Raw genomic sequence first — 21,676 nt, forward strand, 5'->3', positions numbered from 1 at the left:
ACACTAGCAATTTTATACTAAAATTCTATCAAAATAGAATTCTAAACTTTTTTATCTTATGAAATCTATTTAAATCTATCCAACGTGGCACGACACTTGGCGAAAAGTTGGAAAAGTTTAAACGCCAAGTGTCACTGCCTCGTGACATGGCTAACAGTTTAGCTTTATATATTAGTTATATGATATGATTGTCTTAAATCGACAATAGCTTTTCATTTGTAACATTAATCTATCCCTAATTTAGTTATTCTTCAATGGGTAGATATTGTTGGGTGCCAATACCACAAAAAGGTACAATAAGACTATTAGGGATGCTATGTTTTCTCAAGCAAAAGTAAACCCTTACAATTAATAACTAGGTGCTTCATAAATCATGTAAGTTGTTAGTTCAAGGAATCTTTTGAATTTTAACCTACCTTAGTTCAAAAAGGTGTTAGAAACTTTTATTCCATAGAATTTTAGCATATCTTTAATTTACGAGGTATGATCATCAACTTCTAAATTTCAATTAATACTCCGTATAAAACGGGGCTTGACTTTAATTTGTATAGTTATAACTTTTATAGATTGTTATACCTTTTATCCAGAATCGATTGATGAAACAAAATTAAAGCTAAGAACGACACGATTAGCAATTTACATACTCCAGCTCTCCAAGTAGGGAAGAAGGGGGTAAACCGGTAAACAAATTAAACACGGTTCTACACTCTAAACCCGCACTATACGTAGTCTACACGTACATAAGTAGATGATATGATTGTCTTATGGGCACTATTATTCTAGAAATACTACTTTGTTAGTAATGTAATGCGCTATACCAAGAGTACAAAGTTAGCTAAGAAGCTGTTGATCTTCAGTTGATAATTAATAATAAGATTACTGACTTTACGAACAGCAAGATTTATACAAATACCAACAGCTAATAAGTTATAAGCCAATAAGTTTATTATATGGTCTTACTAACTTTTATTTGGTGGGACAATTCCTCTAATTAAAAATAGCAAGCATAACTTGTTACTTCAAACTTGCTTGCATTTAATTATCATTTTTCTACTCTCAACAACTGATTTCTCAAATGGGTCAAAAGTACCCATTACCATTTTTATTCACTCTCTTCCTTTTTTTTTTCTTTTGTAGAAAAAATGTTTTTCCTTGCTTTTTATCAACCTTATTTTCCTAGCATGGTTACACCATCTCTAACTACCTGGTATAATTTCTCACATTTTTAATTAAAAATTATCCAATAATTAGTAGCCATATCACCAACAACTAATATCATATGATAATTAATATTATACTTAGTCGATCGATTCACGTATATTTTATAAAATATATATTATAAAATACAACATACTTTGTATAATATTAAAGTATTAGTACTATATAGTGTGTGTTAGTATGAACCTGCTACTTGGTAGTCATTGGTACACGACAGGAAAGTGGACAAAATATGTATAAACTATGGTTTGCGTAAACTAACCAAGAAAAATAAGATCTTTTCATTAATAGTTTAGTTGCATGTAGCTGAGTAAGCTGACTATAGTGCCATTGTGCCAGTAAATAATCTAAATATCCTAGGTAGATTTAATTAATATAGTGTCTAGTAGAGAATATATATTACTTCCTCTGTTCTTTTTTACTTGATCTGTTTCTTTTATCACGTTTGCCAATGCAAAATTTTAACAATCAATAACTTAAATTCTCCATAAGTAAAAATTATAAAAGTTATATATTATGATAGTACTTATTGAGACGATTCCAAAAAGATCATACATGAATATATTTTTCCTTACATATTATTCACAAAAGACAGTCAAAGGAGGGGTGATGAATAGTGTAAAAGTTAAAGCGGGTCAAATAATAAAGAACAGAGGAAGTATTACTCAGTAATAGTAAGTCTACATTATTTCAAAACATAAATAAATAAAAAAAATAAAATTAAATAGTAAGTCTACATTAGTTGTTTAATTGAACAATATTGTCAACTTTTACACATACAATAATCGAACTTATTCATTTCATTTGTATTAAAATTGAATCTCATTTATATCACTTTTTGTTGTTGTTTGATGTCTTTTTTTTTAATATCACCGCCTTAATTGGGTTGGAGATCGACTTTCTTACTTTTCGATACACTGAAATAATGCATTGCTTGACGATTGAATTATATATATATATGATCACTGTACTTAATTTTATGAAGCTTAATTTGAAATTTGTTAATCCATGATTTTTGGACCGTGAATTGTTATTGCAATATTGAGTTGCCTTCTACTGGAATTAATATTTTTTTAAGGGAGGAGTAGGGGTTGATTGAGTGAAGAGTCAAAGGATGAATTGATTTGTTTTATGATTTTTTGCATACGTAATTTTTATTGCTTTTATATTTCATACGTAATTTTTATTGCTTCATTATCAGCTATCAATTATACGGGTATTCTTTTCATCACTATATTGATTATGTCGGGAAACTTTATCAGTTGTGACTCTCGTTAGCTTTTATTTTCTGATTTTTCGTTTCCTCATTGGATTCAATTTTTCCCTTTGTGTAATACTTGTATTTCATTATTTTTATGAATCTTATCTATGTTTTGCAATTGAGGAGTGAGTAGTAGATAGATGGTTAGTCTCTCCATCTTCCCTTTGTGACGGGTGTTCAATTTCTCATCCCCTCCTGTATAATTGACTTATTCCCTACTTATAAAAACCTAGCCCGTAAAAATTGGACACGAAGTAAAAAATATTACTCGTATGACGAGTTGAGGATTAAGGTATGATCAAAATTCAAAAACCAAATTACCTTTATTATTGTTAATAATAATATAGTAATATATTTTACATATTTACAATATTATAATGACCCAAAAGCAAGTTCATTACCATAATCGTCATTGCTAATCTAACTTACACATGCCACTTCTTTGAGTACTTGTCTTATTCTCACACGAGTAGCAAAATATGCAAATATGTAGTGCCTTGGTGACTGACCCTTAAACCCCCAAAATTAAACAAAAACAAATTCTCAACAACTTTTACTAAACTCCTTTTACCAAATTTATCACCTTTTTGGTTTACCGCTTACCTCATCTATATATTATAACACCCCATTTCTCTCACTCTCCTCAAACCCATTACTTCATCACATCAACTCTTCTTCTATCATATCCCTCTTTTCTTAAACCCCTAAAAAAAACCATAACTTAATAAAACTTCACAATTACCACCACTCATAATAATGGAAACCATGCAAATGCAAATCTTTTTGGGCATGGTGGCCATATTATCGGTCTACATGTTATGGTTCTCTCAGCTGTGTAGGCGTTTAAGTACTGGTCCAAACCTCTGGCCTTTGGTAGGAAGTCTACCATATCTGTTCAAAAATCGAAATCGACTCCATGATTGGATTGCGAGTAACCTCCGGCGGACTAGTGGGGCCGCCACGTACCAAACATGTACCATAGCCATACCTTTCTTGGCATACAAGCAAGGGTTCTACACGGTTACGTGTCATCCAAAAAACATTGAGCACATCCTCCGAACCCGGTTCGATAATTACCCTAAGGGCCCACAATGGCAAGCAGCTTTTCATGATTTACTAGGCCAAGGTATTTTTAACAGTGACGGTGAAACTTGGCTTTTACAACGTAAAACTGCTGCTCTTGAGTTTACTACAAGAACCCTACGTCAAGCCATGAACCGGTGGGTTAACCGGACTATCCGAACCCGGCTTTGGAAGATTCTAGAAACAGCTGAAGATGAAAAGAAACCGATTGATTTACAAGACTTGCTTCTTAGGCTTACTTTTGATAATATTTGTGGGTTGACTTTTGGGAAAGACCCGATGACTTTGTCACCGGGTCTACCCGATAACCCGTTTGCCTCGGCTTTTGACTCCGCTACCGAATCTACCCTCCAGAGGCTACTATACCCTGGTTTTCTTTGGAGGTTAAAAAAGGTATTTCAAGTTGGAGCTGAAAAAAGGTTACAAAAAAGTTTACAAGTTGTGGAAAATTACATGTCAGGTGCACTCAATGCTAGAAAAGAGAACCCTTCTGATGATTTACTATCAAGGTTTATGAATAAGAGAGATCAAAACGGTAACGTTTTTGCTGATGATGTGCTTAAACGCATCGCTTTGAACTTTGTCCTAGCTGGACGTGACACGTCATCAGTTGCCTTGAGTTGGTTTTTCTGGTTAGTGATGAATCACCCTGAGGTTGAGGCAAAGATCATCGATGAGATATCGACGGTGTTAAATCAGACACGTGGCGATGATCCGGGTAAGTGGGTTAGTGAACCACTAGAGTTTGATGAGGCTGATAAACTTGTTTATCTTAAAGCAGCATTAGCTGAGACTTTACGATTATACCCTTCTGTACCGGAGGATTTCAAGTACGTTGTGAACGACGACGTATTGCCAGATGGGACTATTGTTCCTGCGGGGTCCACAGTGACGTACTCGATTTATTCCGTAGGGAGGATGAAAACTGTATGGGGAGAGGATTGCATGGAGTTCAGACCTGAAAGGTGGTTAAGTGAACCGGTATCTGGTTCTGGATACCGGTTTGAACCACCTAAGGATGGTTATAAGTTTGTGGCTTTTAATGCGGGTCCTAGGACTTGTTTAGGGAAAGAATTGGCTTACTTACAGATGAAATCTGTGGCTTCAGCTGTGTTGCTCCGGTACCGGCTACAGCCGGTTCCGGGTCATCGGGTCGAGCAAAAGATGTCCTTGACTTTGTTCATGAAACATGGGCTCAAGGTGTATGTTGAGCCTAGAGAGCTCAAGGGTGGTGCGGGTTGCATTGCTGCTTGTGCATAGCGAGATTGGGGGCATTTTCGTCTTTTCAAGTGTTTAAAGAAGTTTCATTTTATCATTATACTCATAAAATGTGCATTTTGATTTTAATATTTACATTTGTGTATGTTTGATACAGTTGTTTTGATTTGTATTATTGTTGTTACTATTCTATTGAATTGAAGTTCTTAAAAAGAGATTCATTTGTATCTAGAAAATTGTTGTTTAAGGCATATATATTTTGACAATGTAATACAGTGTACTCGTATACAATTACTTCTATAAAGAGTGGAAATGTACAATGTCCCCTCTAAATGAGTTAGGGTGCTCTTGTGTTACAAATGAATGATAGGAAGTAAATAAAAATATGGTTGAAACTCGCTCATGTTTTCCTTCTCTTTTGTTTAAAATACTTTGTATTATGTTGTATCGTAAAAGCATATTTAAAACTTTATAAAGATATCAGAGACATGCAATCAATTAAATAGTCCAATAATTCATAGTTTCAGTGATATATCAGATAGATGCAGTTCTATTTTCCAAGTTTTGTAATATCACATAGTTTTAGTAACACCTTGAATGGTTTTCGTTAGTGACGGTACTTCAAATGACTAGTGGTACATACATTGGTACTTAAAGGTGCATCAGTGCCCATACAATGAGGAATCTGAGCTTGAACTGGAAGAATTTCTTACTTACACCGTACATAATATTCGGTTCGGAATTTTATGTTAGTTGGCTTCATATCATTTTGGGACTAAGTCTTTGTTGTTGTTGCCAAATATGATATGATGTTGAATTTCATTTTATGTGAATTTGCACAGATTCAAAGAAGTTAGCAAATTCACAAAGTAACATTAATTAACATGATAATCAGGCATAGTTTAAGTCAATGGACAACTTAACCCATATAATTTGGCATAATTTTTTATGCAACTGCATAACTTCATTAGTCCAACCAGCAGATAGAATAATTTTAGTTTGGAGTTATCAAATTTTCGCAACTAATAAAGCACCTAACTAACAGCTTCAGAAACACACTGAAAGTTGATTTCTTGGTAGTGGAAAAATTAGTTGCTGACTTGTAGACTGGGGTTGATAAAACAAGTCCAACTTCAGAAGCCATATCTTATGCATGCCCCCCAACCAATGGGGCAATAGCACTAGCTTAAATTCCTGCCTATTTTTCCATGGAATATAATTTAGTCTAGTGCTTTAATGAAAAGCCACTCCCAAAAAAGCAAAACTCCTGCTTTTGAATTATCAAACTGCACTATTGACTTCAACGACATCACGCTCCAAAAGGTAATGACGTTTATGTAGGGGCGAAGCTAGGATTTGAAACTAGAGACAAGACTTGACATATTCAATTGGTTGATATTTGTATACATATTTCTTTTTATACTTCGTATATATAATTCTTAAGAATAAGAATTATACGGTATGAAATCATGGCAATTTTTTGATTATAAAAGATTGGGAAAATGTAACAACTAAGTATAGACTGGGAGTACACAAAATGGATTCTAGTTCTTTTGTTATTTACAGCAATAACAACCACCGTGCCTGTATGAATCCTGCCATTGGTGGATCTAAGATTTACTCTAATTTACAAGTAGCCGTGTCAATAGAACATCTGCAAATTGTATAGAACATATTCTGTAAGAGTGATTAGGCTAGTGACAGACCTTCGAGGGAGCTGCTAATGTAATGAATCAGATCTTCTCATTGTACTGATTCAAAGCAGCATTCAGCATTTCAGCTTCATGTTGATCAGATGACCACCTATCCATTAGTTTTTTGAGCCAAAATAAAAGGCCTAATAACAAGCTCTGTCGATTTCTCATTATATTATGGTGAACTTTCTTTGAAGCAATCTGGACTAGCATTTCCTTGAAACAATCTGGCCTTGCAGAAGTAGAATTTATTTTTAAAAGGATTAATCCAAGATCTTTTCACCTGTTGAAAAGAGGTTCCAGACCACAGTTCCAACCAAATACAGCCCAACTGAAACCTCAAACACATTATCCCAAGAACCTGAGAGTAATAATTAAAAAATCATCAGAAAGCTGCACAACATCAGATAATGCTGCCTTTGTCTCATACAGCACTTTCAACCTCAACAAAGTTATGGTATTTGCAGTCATATTAGTGGCAGCATCACTTTATGATGCAAAAAGGAATTTTGGTTCAGTCCCACACTAGATTAGCCAAAGCTCACTACAACATGCTATAATTTCATTGACTTTGATCACAACATGAGACAACTAGAGCTGTCAATTCGGGTAAACGGGTCGAGTTTGGGTTGGGTAAGAGTGGGTCGGGTTAACTCGGGTAGGGTCAACTCATATTAATTCCATAACCTATGCGGGTCAGGTTTGGGTTGGGTCATGCTTGAATCGGGTCACATCGGGTCATACTTCTTATCGGGTTTGGGGGTCAGGTCAGGTTAATAACAGGTCGGGTTACATTCGGGTCGGCTGAACAATAGATCGGGTCATACTTCTTATCGGGTTTGGGTTGGGTTTTGGTCAGGTTAATAACACATTTAATTTTTGCTGAAGACAACCTGATACCTCTAATTCACCTGATTAACCACTAATTACTCTCTAACTATTTAATAATAAAATTAGTTTATAATTAAATAAAAAAAACACAAACCACCATTTCCACCACCAACTAGCCACCCACTCCCTTTCCCCCTCCCCTAGCAGCAGCCCCACCACCGACTAAGCCACCAGAATCGTAGCCCCCATCCAAGCCAACCACGAAAACCACCCCAGCCAAGTACCAACCTACTACCAAGTACCAACCTACTACCAGCTAGCCTACTCCCGTCGTCAACCACCACCAAGAACCCGCCTTACTCCCATCGCCAGTCCACCACGAAAATACCCACACCCAGAAACATCAACTCGGCCACGAATTCTTGAAATACATCGTGTTCAAAGAAGGTCGAGAACAATAATCAAAGTTTACACAATTGGAGGTTTCTTGCGAAAGAAGTCGGGGCGGGCAAAACTTCCTCAAAGGCCCTCCTCTTCCCATGGAAGGAGGAGAGAGAAATTTCAAGGTGAATTTAAAGTCTTTAATTGATAAATTAGGATTTTTGTGAGATAATTTAAGGAAATTGAGATGGAGAAGCCATTGGCCATGATTGAGCTAGGAGAGAGAAAGATGAAACTAGGAATTTTTTGAGGAAATTGATGAAGAAGAAAGGAGGGGGTAAGGGGGAAAGGGATGGGGGTTGTCGGGCCGACGGTATGGGTTCAAGCCGGCAGCTCAAATGGGGGAGGGGGCTGCTGTCAAGGGAGGGGGGAAAGGAGAGGGAGGGGTGGATGGATGGCTGGTGGCCGGCGGCTCAAATGGGGAAGGGGGCTGCTATCAAGGGAGGGGAAAAAGGAGAGGGAGGGGTGGATGGATGGCTGGTGGTGGGCGGGTGGGGGTGAGTTTTTTTTTTATTTATTTATTTTTTTAATTTATAATTTAATTTAATTATTAAGTAGTAAAATGTGAATTAGAGGTTAATTAGAAGTGATTAGAGGTTAATTAGGTGTATTAGTAGGACTAGGTTGTTTTAAACAAAAAAAAAAAAAAAATTAACTTTGGGTTTTCTTTTACATAAAAGCTTTTAAAAGGTTTTTTTCGCAAAATGGTGCATGTAAAAGGTTTTTTTTGACAAATTTGACTATCATTTTTATCAAGCTAATTATTTCCTTTAACCATAATATATATGACAATATACTAGGGAACTATAGTCTATAATTTAAGAAGATAATTATCTCCTTTGACCATACAACAAATATATACTATATTTAACTCTTAAACTTGAGGATGATGCTCCTTTCTTTTGATGGCCTGGACCGACTTGGTCTCCCTGGATAAAATGCTTTGATCAACAATAATAAGGTGGTCTAAATTGCATTTAAGGTAATTTGAAATCGGGTCAGGAACAATTCGAGTTGAATTTAGGTCCGGTCAATAACAAGTCGTGTTGATTTCGAGTAAGGTTAGTAACAGATCGGGTTGAATTTTTGGGTCGGGTTAGTAATAGGTCTGGTAAAATTCAGGTCGAGTCAATAACAAGTCGGGTTTAATTTAGGTCAAAGACAATAACAAGTCGGGTTGATTTCGAGTCGAGTTTGTAACAAGTTGGGTTAAATTCGGGTAGGGTTAGAAACGGGTCGGGTTGAATTCAAGTCAGGTTAGTAACAAGTCGGGTTAAATTCGGGTTTTTCAGGTTTAAATGGGTTTGGGTCAGTTTCGGTTCAAGTCGGGTTCGGTTCAGGTCAATAATTTACGGGTTACATTCAGGTCGGGTCATGTCCAGCTCAATTTATGTTCAGGTTCAGGTCTCACATACTCGGGTCAACTCAGATCTAGGGTTGGTTTCAGGTCGAGTTATGGTCACCATTTTTTCGGGTTCAGATGGGTCGATTAATAATCGGGTTTGAGTCGGTATTTCGGGTCGGGTCAACTTTTGACAGCTTGATTAGGGACCATGGTAAACAAAAGGTCAAAAAATTCCAAAATTGAACGCTAATATCCATGTTTTTTGAGAAATTTTGGAGATTTCAGGGTCCGGTGTTAAAAAGTTTTGAAATTCTAAGGGATACATCTCGGGATCATATAATGACGTTTGGAACCATATATGATCATTATTTGTTGTCATAAATGTTCGTGGTAGGCTTGAATTAATGGAATCGGTGCACGTTGTAAACCGGTAAATTGGTCGTTTAAAGCCAAATTGGATGATTCCACCCACCTAATTGGACACTCGGAGGGTATTAGGGACCATGGTAAACATTTCGGCAATTTTAATTTCAAGTGAAAAAAGTCAAAAAAATCCAAAATTAAAGGCTAATATCCACACTTTTTGAGAAATTTTAAAGTATTCGGGGCTTAGTGTGTAAAAGTATTTAAATTCTAGGGAATACATCTCGGGGTCATATAATGTCGTTTAGAACCATATATGATCATTATTTATTGTCATAAATTTTCTTGATAGGCTTGAGTTAATGAAATTGGTGCAAGTTATAAACTGGTAAAATGGTTGTTAAAGGCAAATTGGGTGGTTTCACCCACCCAATTGGACTCCCAGAGGGTATTAAGGAAAATAGTAAACATTTCGACAATTTTTATTTACAGGCGAAAAAATATCAAAAATTTCTAAAATTAAAGGCTAATGTCCACGCTTTTTGAGAAATTTTGGAGGTTTCGATGCCCGGTGTCGAAAAGTATTGAGATTTATGGGAATACATCTGGGGTCATATAATGCCGTTTGGAAGCATAGATGATCGTTATATGTTGTCATAGATGTTTGTGGTAGCATAGACTTGAGTTAATGAAATCGGTGCAAGTTGTAAACCAGTAAATTGGTCGTTTAAAGACAAATTAGATGGTTCCACCCACCATATGGGACTCCCGGAGGGTATTAGGGACCATGGTAAACATTTCGGCAATTTTTATTTCCGAGCGAAAAAAATTCAAAAATTGAAGGTTAATATCTACGCTTTTTGAGAAATTCTGAATGTATTGGGGCCCTGTATCAAAAAGCCTTGAGATTTTAAAGGATACATCTTGGGGTCATATAATGCCGTTTAGAACCATACATAATCGTTATATGTTGTCATAAATGTTCGTGGTAGGCTTGAGTTAATAAAATCGGTGTAAGTTGTAAATCGGTAAATTGACCGTTTAAAAACAAATTGGATGGTTCCACCCACCTAATTGGACTCCCAAAGGATATTAGGGACTATGGTAAAAATTTCGGCAATCTTTATTTCAGACGAAAAAAGCCAAAAAATTCCAAAATTGAAGTCTAATATCCACGATTTTAGAGAAATTTTGGAGGTTTCGGGTCCCGGTGTTAAAAAGTCTTGAAATTTTAGGGAATACATCTCGTGGTCATATTATGTCACTTGGAGCCATATATGATCATTATTTGTTGTCATAAATGTTCGTGGTAGGCATGAGTTAATGAAATCGGTGCAAGTTGTAAACCGGTAAATTGGTCGTTTAAAGACAAATTGGATGCTTCCACACTTGGACTCCCGGAGGGTATTAGGGAACATGGTAAACATTTTAGCATTTTTTATTTCTGCGCAAAAAAAAAGTCAAAAAATTCCAAAATTGAAGTCTAATACCCACGCATTTTGCGAAATTTTGGAGGTTTCGGGACTCGCTGTCGAAAAGTCTTGAAATTCTAGTGAATACATCTTGGGGTCATCTAATGTTGTTTGGAACAATTGTTAATCATTATATATTGCATAAATGTTCGTGGTAGGCTTGATTTAATGAAATTAGTGCAATTTATAAACCGGTAAATTGGTCGTTTAAAGGCAAATTGGATAGTTCAACCCACCCAATTGGACTCGTGGAGGATATTGGGGACCATGTTAAATATTTCGGAAATTTTTATTTCTGGGCGTAGGTCTAAAAATTCCAAAATTTGAAAGCTAATATCTATGCTTTTTGAAAAGTTTTGGAGATTTCGGACCCGATGTCGAAAAGCCTTGAGATTTTAGGAGATATATCTCGGGGTCATATAATGTCGTTTAGAACCATATATGATCATTATATGTTGTCATAAATGTTCGTGATAGACTTAAGTTATTGAAATTGGTGCAAGTTTTAAACTGGTAAATTGGCCGTTTAAAGACGAATTAGATGGTTCCACCCACCTAATTGGACTCCCGGAGGGTATTAGGGACCACAGTAAACATTCCGTCAATTTTTATTTCTAGGCAAAACAAAGTCAAAAAATTAAAAAATTGAAGGCTAATATCCACGCTTTTTGAAAAATTTCGAACGTTTCGAGGCCTGGTATCAAAAAGCAATGAGATTTTAGGGGATATATCTCGGGGTCATATAATGCCATTTGGAACCATATATGATCATTATATGTTGTCACAAATGTTCGTGGTAGGCTTGAATTAATGAAATCGATCCATGTTGTAAAGCGGTAAAATGACCGTTTAAGGGCAAAATGGATGGTTCCACCCAGCCAATTGGATTCCCGGAAGGCATTTGGGAGGGACCATGGTAAACAATTCGGCTATTTTTATTTCCTAGCGAGAAAAAAAAGTCAAATAATTACAATTTTGAAGGCTAAGATCCACGCTTTTTGAGAAATTTTGGAGATTTCGAGGCCCGGTGTCGAAAAGCCTTGAAAATTTAAGGGATACATCTCGGGGTCATAAAATGCCGTTTGGAATCATATATAATCATTATATGTTGTTATAAATGTTCGTGGTAGGCTTGAGTTAATGAAATCCGTGCAAGTTGTAAACCGATAAATTGATCGTTTATAGGCAAATTGGATGGTTCCACCCACCTAATTGGACACCAAGAGGGTATTAGGGACCACGGTAAACATTTCGGCAATTTTTATTTTCGGGCGAAAAAAAGTCAAAAAATTCCAAAATTGAAGTCTAATATCTACGCTTTTAGAGAAATTTTGGAGGTTTTAGGGCTAGGTGTTGAAAAATCTTGAAATTTTAGGGAATACATATCGAGGTCATATTATGTCGTTTGGAACCATATATTATCAATATTTGTTGTCAAAAATGTCTGTGGTAGGCTTGAGTTAATGAAATCGGTGCAAGTTGTAAACCGGTAAATTGGCCGTTTAAAGGCAAATTGGATGGTTTCACCCATCTAATTGGACTCCCGGAGGATATTAGAGATCATAATTAGCATTTCAGTTATTTTTATTTCCGGGCTAAAAAAAGTCAAAAAATTCCAAAATTGAAGACTAATATCCACACATTTTGCGAAATTTTGGAGGTTTCGGGACCCAGTGTCGAAAAGTATTGAAATTTTAGGGGATAAATCTCGGGGTCATACAATGTCGTTTGGAACCATGTATAATCATTATATATTTATACGTTGTCATAAATGTTCGTGGTAGGCTTGAGTTCATGAAATCAGTGCAAATTATAAACCAGTAAATTGGTTGTTTAAAGACAAATTGGATGGTTCCACCTTATCAATTGGACTACCAGAGGATTTTAGGGACCATGGTAAAAATTTCGGCAATTATTATTTCCGGGTGAAAAAAAGTCAAAAAAATTTCAAAATTGCAGGCTAATATCCACGCTTTTTGAGAAATAATTGGAGGTTTCGGGTAGAGATGTCAATTCGGGTAAACGAGTTAGGTGTGGGTCGGGTAAGAGTGGGTCGAGTCAATTCATATTAATTCCATAACCTATGCGGGTCGGGTTTGGGTTGGGTCATGCTTGAGTCGGGTCACGTCGGGTCATACTTCTTATCGGGTTTGGGTCAGGTTAATAACAAGACGGGTTAATTTTGAGTCGGGTGAACAATAGGTCGGGTTTAATTCAGGTTTTCAAGGGTTCAAACGAGTTAGGGTAATTCTCGGGTTTGAGTCGGGTTCGGTTCAAGTCAATAATTTGTGGGTTAGAATTAGGTCGGGTCATTCACGGGTTTTAGTCGGGTTCGGTTCAAGTAAATAATTTGCGGGTTATAATCTGGTCGGGTTATTTTCAAGTCGGGTCATTTTCGGGTTCAAGTCGGGTTCGGTTCAAGTTAATAATTTATCGGTTATAATCAGGTTGGGTCATTTCCAAGTCGGGTCATTCTCGGATTTAAGTCGGGTTATGTTCAAGTCAATAATTTGCAGGTTACAATCAGATCTGGTCATTTTCAAAGTCAGGTCATATTCGGTTTAACTAACTATAAATAGATAATTATCATTTTTATCAAGCTAATTATTTCCTTTGACTATAATATATATGGCAATATACTAGAGAACTATAGTCTATAATTTAGGAAGATAATTATCTCCTTTGACCATACAACAAATATATACTATATTTAACTCTTAAATTTGAGGATGATGCTCCTTTCTTTTGCTGGCGTGGACCGACTTAGTCTCTCTAGACAAAATGCTTTGATCAAGAATAATAAGGTGGTCTAAATTGCATTTAATGTGATTTGAAGTCGGGTCAGGAATAATTTGGGTTGAATTTAGGTCCGGTCAATAGCAAGTCGTGTTGATTTCGAGTAGGGTAAGTAACAGATCAGGTTGAATTTTTGGGTCGGGTTAGTAATAGGTTTGGTAAAATTCGGGTCGGGTCAATAACAAGTCGGGCTGAATTTGGGTCAGGTCAATAACAAGCCGGGTTGATTTCGTGTCGGGTAACTTTAGGTCAGGTTAGTAACAAGTCGGGTTAAATTCGGGTTTTGACGGGTGAAAACGGGATTCGGCAATTTCGGTTCAAGTCGGGTTTGGTTCAGGTTAACAATTTATGAGTTACATTCAGGTCGGGTCATCTCTATGTCAGTTCATGTTCGAGTTCGGATCTTACGTACTCGGGTCAACTCGGGTCTAGGGTTGGTTTAAGGTCAGGTCAGGTTTGGGTCACCATTTTTTCGGGTTCAGAAGGGTCGGTTAATAGTTGGGTTTGACTCGGTATTTTGGGTCTGGTCAACTTTTAATAGCTCTAGACACAACGTTAAATATAGGGTATGAGAACAAACCATGTTGCAAAATATAGCCGGTGGCTGCTGTTCCCAGGACACCCGCCAGCACTCCAGCAGTGTTTGAAAGGCCTAACAAGATCCCCTGAGAACAGTTCATAAGAAAAGATTTAGGGAAAAATTCCATCATTATGAATAAGAAGAAGTTTTTACCTACTGCAAACTCAGTGTAATTACAACTTATGAAGCCTATTATAAACATTGGGGGTGGGGGAACTAAGTTACAAATACTCACAGAATACCGAGGGGCTATGTCTTGATGATTTGAATATAGGCCAGATTGTGAGAACGCATCAGTTCCCTAGTTATGACAGACAAAATAAGAACCAAATGGTTGTTAGGATCATTACTAGAACCATGCATGATTTAACAATGCAAACAATTTCAACAAGTAACTAGAATTTTTTTTTTCATATCTAATTTAAAAAGAAAATTTCTGGCTGGACCAATGAACTTGTACGCAACAGGATTGGTTTGTCATATATAACAATTAGTTTGTAGGTATATATAAGTGAAAAAGGTCATACTAAAAGATCCTGAAACTATGTGCAGATGGTTTTGTTTCTGAAGAATATCACAAGGTTTACTTCAGCAAACCAAAACATGATAAAGTTGGTCATATACTCATGTGTAATATGCAAACTGTTGATTAATAGCAGGCACTAAGCTAGCACTGTCTGCACTGCCTTCACAATCTCATGAAAAGAAAAAATTACAAACCTGACTGCAGGACATGCAAAGAACAGCCATTGCAGGTGAATCAACATGGCTCAATTGAGTTAGAAAAAAAGCAGGTCCAAGAAAACCGACAGTTTGCATAATCTGCAAAAAGAGTAGACCAGTATTGTTAACAAAACAATTTAACTTTGTTACTTTAATTGAATATTCTCACAAACTTTTATGACCAAGAGATCCATTAGCTGTATCAACAATACACAGCCAGCATAAACATGCTTGCCGTAGAATACTGTAACAGACACAAGACTTCAAATTCAAACACAGTAAACTAGAAGGAACTTAATCAACCAGTGGTTATAGTTATAAAGATTATAGGCTCAAAAATTACATTACCTTACGAACTGTTGTCACAGAATAACCTTTACTCACAAGAGTATCTGCAATCCAACCACCAAAATTTGCAGATATTGCCATTGTAAGCCAAGGCACAACACATAACATTCCAGAATCTGAAAGATTAAATTTCAACACCTGTTGAGCAGCATAGTACAAAGGAGAAAAAAATTGTCATGATTCAAGTATATTTCTTATTATTTGATGCTCAAATTAAATAATTCAGAAGAACAACTAAATCACATCAATTATAAGAGAGGTCAAACATGCTAGCACAAAAGGATGTCACACTAATAAGCATATATATCAAACACAATAACAGTCTTTCTGGTACAAGAATTGAACTGAAGGTTAAGAAGTACAGGTAAAACGTACAAGTAAGAACAGGAGAGGGGGAGGGTGGACCATAAAGCAAATGAAAGGACCTCTTTAAGAGCAGATGACTCTTGTCTATTGGTAGCACAGTACAGATTCTATAGGCCGTCTCACTAATACGTACGAGTAATAGTTAATCTTTAGTCTTAACTGAGTATTGCCAGTTATGATAGATTATCATATGAGAGCAAAGGGGCACGAGTGCATGCACATGGTGTTGCTGGCTTCATTCAATTATCATTTTTAAGTCGCATAGCTTTCTCAGAATAAGGATCATAGGGCCATAGGGTGATCAATCCTTAGACAGATAAAAGTATTAAAGTTCACTATGGTTACTCACTAGTCACTAGCAGGTAGTAATAAAAGAAAGATGTCCATGAGGTCTCATAAGAGTAAATTTACTGCTCACTATGTTCAACAAGATGATTTCATCCAATCGTTTAATCTTCACCAAATATCTCTACTCGACTTGCTAGACGCTACTGGCTAGAGACAAATCATTAATCACACTTCTGAACATGTGTAAAAAGTCAAATGATGAGGACCTGTACGTTAGTGTCCAGAATCTTTACGTTAGTTTATAAATAATACTTCGTACTTCATATTTACAAATTTGGGCTGCAGTTATTTCCTCATCAAGCTGAGAATAAAGCAACATGTATAGTAAAGTTATGCTAGAATATTAAAGTCCCACCTGGTGATAATATGTTGGCATCCATGTAAGAATGATAAATGTTCCCCAATTATGACAGAAATGAGACACTATCAGAGCCCAAACTGGTGCTTTTGACAAAATTAACTTCCACGGAATGCTCTTAATTGGCTCTTTGGATAAGCTGCTGCTGAGAATCAACTTTTTCTCTGCAGGCCGCAATGAAGGATCTTCAAGTGGCGAGTTACTTGCCTATGTGTTTATTGCCCAGCACAAAGAGAGAACAGAAAAGGACACAAGTTGAGAATATTAATAAGCAAATATATTGAGTCTGAAATCCATTATTAGGGAAATTGCAATGAAATACAGAATAAGAAATTACCTTACTCAGCCACACCGCAAACCATACAGTTCCTAAAGAACCAAAGGAGTAAAAAACTGAAGGCCAACCGTAAGTATGTATTAAATATGGTGAAAATGCCAAGCCTGTTACAGATCCAAGGTACATTCCACTATACACCAATGCCAATGATCTACTTCTCTCTGACACGGGAACCCATTTGGAAAGCATATTATTCATGGCTGGCATGGCAACACCCTAAAGAATTACAGAGAAAACAGAACTTAAACTATGTTATATTATGCTGATATCAATAATCAACAAAAAAATAAAATAACCTACAAAGAAAAGTACCAACCTCGCCAATGCCCATGAAAGCACGAGTGACCAGTAAGAACGGCAATCCAAGCTTCGCAGCAACAGGAGTAAGAGCAGTAGCAATAGACCACCAAACTACAGCAAACCCAAGTACAGCTTTGCCACCTAGAGTATCTGCCCATATACCCCCTGCTATCTGTACAGTAAGTGGCCACTTAGCATATTTAACTTTGAACCAATCAAAGCAAAAAACTACCACATGTCCATAAGCAATTAGTTTTCTCATGCTAATCTAAAAAGATGCCTGAGATAAACATACAAGCATATAAACTAAAGTAGCTTATCTCGAATAGCCTAAGACATATATGATGGACACAAGACATAGCGGAAACAAGAAATGAACACTAAACACCCAAAATTCAGAGGATAGGAATTGTCACCTGTGTAAGAAGATAGCCCCAGAAAAAAGAAGACTGTATCAAACCAACAGTGGTTGGATTCCAGCCATATTCAGCTGACATTGGAAGTATGGCGATGCTCATATTTACCTGCCAATCAACATCTGTTTAAAGTTACTCACCCTAGCATTGACCATTGCAGTTGAATGCACATTACAGGCTTATGAATTATGGAGTATATATCATACTTTCGTAGTTTCATTATATCATAAATAAGGCTTGCTTTAGCAATCGACATGTACATTTGCAAGGTGACCAACAAACAACCTCCATATATACTTTGAATTGAAGCAAGCCATTGAAAAGCTCAAACTCCCTCCCCTTACATATATTGTTATATAACACATCAACTCTGAGTGCTATCAACCATCATTAATAATTCAATTACGACCCAATATGTCAAGATACACGGAACATTGAGTCTAATCAGTACATTTCAAGATCCTCCCAATTACTCGACGGTCCAAGATAATTAGAGGGGGATTAGCAAATACAATTTCCTTCTTTTACAACTTCATCTATCATTCTAATAACAAGACATCTATATGGCCTAGTCACTATTACGAATTCATGCGTATTAACAAACACATTTTTTAATGGAGGTACAATACTAGCAAAATGACACATAATAATTGCAATTAATTGGTTGTTATGGAGTAGTTGCTATTTTTGTTACTATACTAAAAATGGCTTAGTGTTCATCAAGTCAAGTCAGTCAAACTTCAACTACATTACTGTAAATTCCGTTCATTCAAAATTACTTGTCACGTTGATAGTGTAATTCTACAATCTATTCGGGATAAAAACCCTTGATGCAGGCCTAGATTATAAATAATCGAAATCAAACCCTAAAATTTAGGGAAATTAATATTAATAAAATAAATAATTAGCAGAAAAATAAAATTAAAAAAGGATTAAAAAATTAGTAAAGCTTACTCGATCCATATTACAAAGAAGAAAAGCGGAGAAACACAAAATCACAATAATCCAGCGTTTAGGAAACTGCTCCCACCATTTCTCCTCCAAAACGACATCGTTTAACGCGTCACGGAACTTCACTGACTCAGTAGGAACCGAGTCAGCGGATACCTCAAATGGCTTAGGTTTTACGTCAGCCCAAACTTTCCCGAAACTTCTTCTTTTCCCCGAAACGTTTCGAAATTCTGCGGTCACTAAATCCCGCCGGAAATTCGACGGATACCGATGAATCTCCGACCAGAGTAACCGGAAGGAAAATCGACGGCGACATATAGATTCTGGAAGCTTCGGAGAAGTTAAGGAAGAGGAGAGAGAAAGTGAATTTGTGATGAGAAACGTTTCGGCGTTCATCGGAAGCGCCGGAAACTCTCACAAGTACTGTACAATTCTTCAGTGAAGAGGAATTTTTTCCTTTTTTTTATTTTATTTTTTATTAATTTTTTACTTTATTTGGGTTTTATCTGGAACATTTTATTTTGAGCTGATATTTTTATTTGCTAACCGGTTATCAATATGACACGTGGCATATAGAATAGATTAGATGGTGGAAATTGCGAGGCTAGTCGTTATTTGTAGGAGTGCTATTCATTAACGGAATTTTGCTTCACCAAGCGCGGGTAATGATGACGTGTACGCAAAACCTTTTTTTTTTCCTTCTTTTTTTTGGTGATTTTAAGGAGTTGGGAAATTATGTTCTACAACTCTTACAAGTAGTAGATGATCTAATCTAATGGATACTATGGTGCAACATATGAGAACTTTATCTTACATCCATCATCCATGATTTGTGTTTTCCGTTGGATAAATAGTTTGAATCAGAACTTCTATTTTATACTCCGTATATCAATAAAAGTTATGAACAAGTAGTATTTATACTTCGTATGAGGTATGACTTACACGGTACTTTACAACTTAACAAATGCATAGTTTAAAATTTTTAATGTTCAAAGTATGTTAATGATCTTTGAGCAATATGATCATTATGCTACAACTAATTATTAGTACTTGATCACCATTTTTATGCAACTTAATAATTGTGAAATTTAACCAGTGAGATCTTGACATATTTTTTCAGATTGAAGGCTTATGTACATTAATTCAAATTCTCTATCCACATTTGTAATTTGTACAAATTACCCATGGCCTTATAGTTTTCAATTATTCAGACAAAAAAATTGGTTGGAGTTGGGCCAACGACCCACATTTCTTCCATCTAGTAAAAACAGGCTCAAAAATAGATTAACAAAAGTACAAAATCACATTGCCCATTGGGCTTATGAGCTAAGGAAAACTAAGAAACAGTCAGTTAAATATTATTTGGGTTTCAAGCTTACGATTGTTTGATCATCAATGCATTTTTTTATGGAGGGATAATTCAAGTGGTTAAAGTTTCCGTTCTTATTCCAAGTGATCTTGATTTTGAGATTGATTCTATTACTTGTAAATTGTAATTATAAGAAATTAGAAACCATTTATAGCTAAGATCATCTCATATTAGAAATTACTTGTATAATTTAGTTACATGGAGATTCAAATGATGAGCTAATGTTTCGTGAACATAAGACATATATCCATGATTCAAAGTAACGGGCTTTCAAAACTTTTGTTGTCATTATTGATTGTGGGTTATTGTACAACTATTTGGACTCCTGTATTTGCTACTAAGCCCATCTAAAACTATTAATAAAATCTGATTATGCTCAAAATCATTGCATTATTGTTAATGGAACTGTAAATTAGAAAGAAAATGGCCCTAGCTAGTAGACCTTGATTCTTGAGAGGCCACTATCAATCTAATTTTAAGTGACTGGAGGGTATGTATTAAGTATTATTAGATGTGACGCATTATCAAAGATAGGGGTCATTTGTTGTATGATTATTACTATTATGCATTAATAAACGCAATTGCATTAAATTAAAGAACTTTCTACGAAGTATGAAGAATTTATTTCATGTGATTTTTTTGTAATCTATTGGAACCGTCACAATCAAATATAAGTAGATAATTTTGCTTTGGCGTAGTATATGCACCATAAGTCCATAAGTGTATAAAAAAAATTAACAACACATGAGAAATGAACATTATTGAAGAGTTAGACAAGCATGTGGCAAACCATTCAGTTGGACAGAAATGTAGACAATATATGTCCCGCAAACTTTATATTATAACTTGAATGAATAACAATAAGTGTTTTTGATCACTCATCCATTGCCTAAAGTTAACTTCTGAGAAGTCCATTTTTTGTACAGTATGATATAATGTACTGTATAGATTTATTCTTTTCAACTTCCATTATAATTTTCTGGTTGCCCGCTAGTAAGGAAACAAACTTCTTCAACGACTTGCATATACATGATTACGTTGAGGAATCAAACCCATAGATTTTTGTATTTTCTTTTTGAACCACGGAAGTATAAATAATAAAAAAATCTAAGTTGGCCCAACTGACCTGCCCTGCGCGTTTAATTTCGTAATAATAGTTTATTTTGATCCCAAAATATGACTAATGATCCTATGTTTAGGTCATTTTGACCTTTGGCTCATTCGAATTGCCATAGCCCAACTCTATATATCGGCTCGAAAATGTGGTTCATCCAATGGCTTAATTCGAAATTGGCCATTGTTTTTGTCACTAGGACAACATGTATTAACTCAATATTTTATTTGATTGCAATCAATAAATGAAATAGTTTATGGGTCGGTTTGGTAGATAAGAAGTTTATGGGGTTCAACCGTTCAAATACAATCAAATGATATGATCCAGGTCACAAAAATTGATATAACCTACAATTCTACAAATTATTAATTTTAAGTAGTCCAATTTTGATATATAGGTCTCTAGACGGAATCATTACACAAGGGTTAAGTAATAAGTATAATAGTACAACATTCATACAAAACCATTATTTTGCTTACTTTTGCCTAAATAAGTTTGTTTAGGGAATATTCACAAAAGTTTACGAGTAGTTTAATGTATCAACATCTTTAAAAACCTCACAATTAAGCATGGATTCCACTTAAATGGTAATCCCAAGTACCCTTCGTCCTTCCCACATGCAACTTTTTAATTAGTGCTTCAACACTTTTACACAAAGCAAACAATATTATGCGTATAATTGAGAGCCATTATCAATATCAAAATCTTTATTCATATATTTTTTTTTTTAATTGGAACAAATTA

The 21,676-nt window shown here is 35.6% G+C and overlaps 1 protein-coding gene and 1 pseudogene across 1 annotated transcript; one reads left to right on the top strand and one right to left on the bottom strand.

Annotated features, from left to right (window-relative positions):
* Positions 1 to 2,997: 2,997 nt before the first annotated feature.
* LOC145620689 (cytochrome P450 86A1 pseudogene) lies at positions 2,998 to 5,177 on the top strand (annotated as a pseudogene).
* A 1,097-nt stretch (positions 5,178 to 6,274) lies between these two features.
* LOC145624635 (sodium-dependent phosphate transport protein 1, chloroplastic-like) lies at positions 6,275 to 18,994 on the bottom strand. Its single transcript, XM_081677714.1, has 10 exons — positions 18,453 to 18,994; positions 17,499 to 17,606; positions 17,099 to 17,254; positions 16,783 to 16,998; positions 16,443 to 16,652; positions 15,374 to 15,511; positions 15,023 to 15,124; positions 14,538 to 14,603; positions 14,303 to 14,387; positions 6,275 to 6,835 (listed from the first exon to the last, which is right to left on the bottom strand). The coding sequence occupies exons 1-10, from the start codon at positions 18,843 to 18,845 to the stop codon at positions 6,738 to 6,740; spliced, it is 1,572 nt and encodes a 523-aa protein (XP_081533840.1). The 5' UTR covers positions 18,846 to 18,994; the 3' UTR covers positions 6,275 to 6,737.
* Positions 18,995 to 21,676: the final 2,682 nt, after the last annotated feature.

This window comes from Chenopodium album, chromosome 3 (assembly GCF_948465745.1).
Source record: "Chenopodium album chromosome 3, dcCheAlbu1.1, whole genome shotgun sequence".
Taxonomy (NCBI): Eukaryota; Viridiplantae; Streptophyta; class Magnoliopsida; order Caryophyllales; family Amaranthaceae; genus Chenopodium; species Chenopodium album.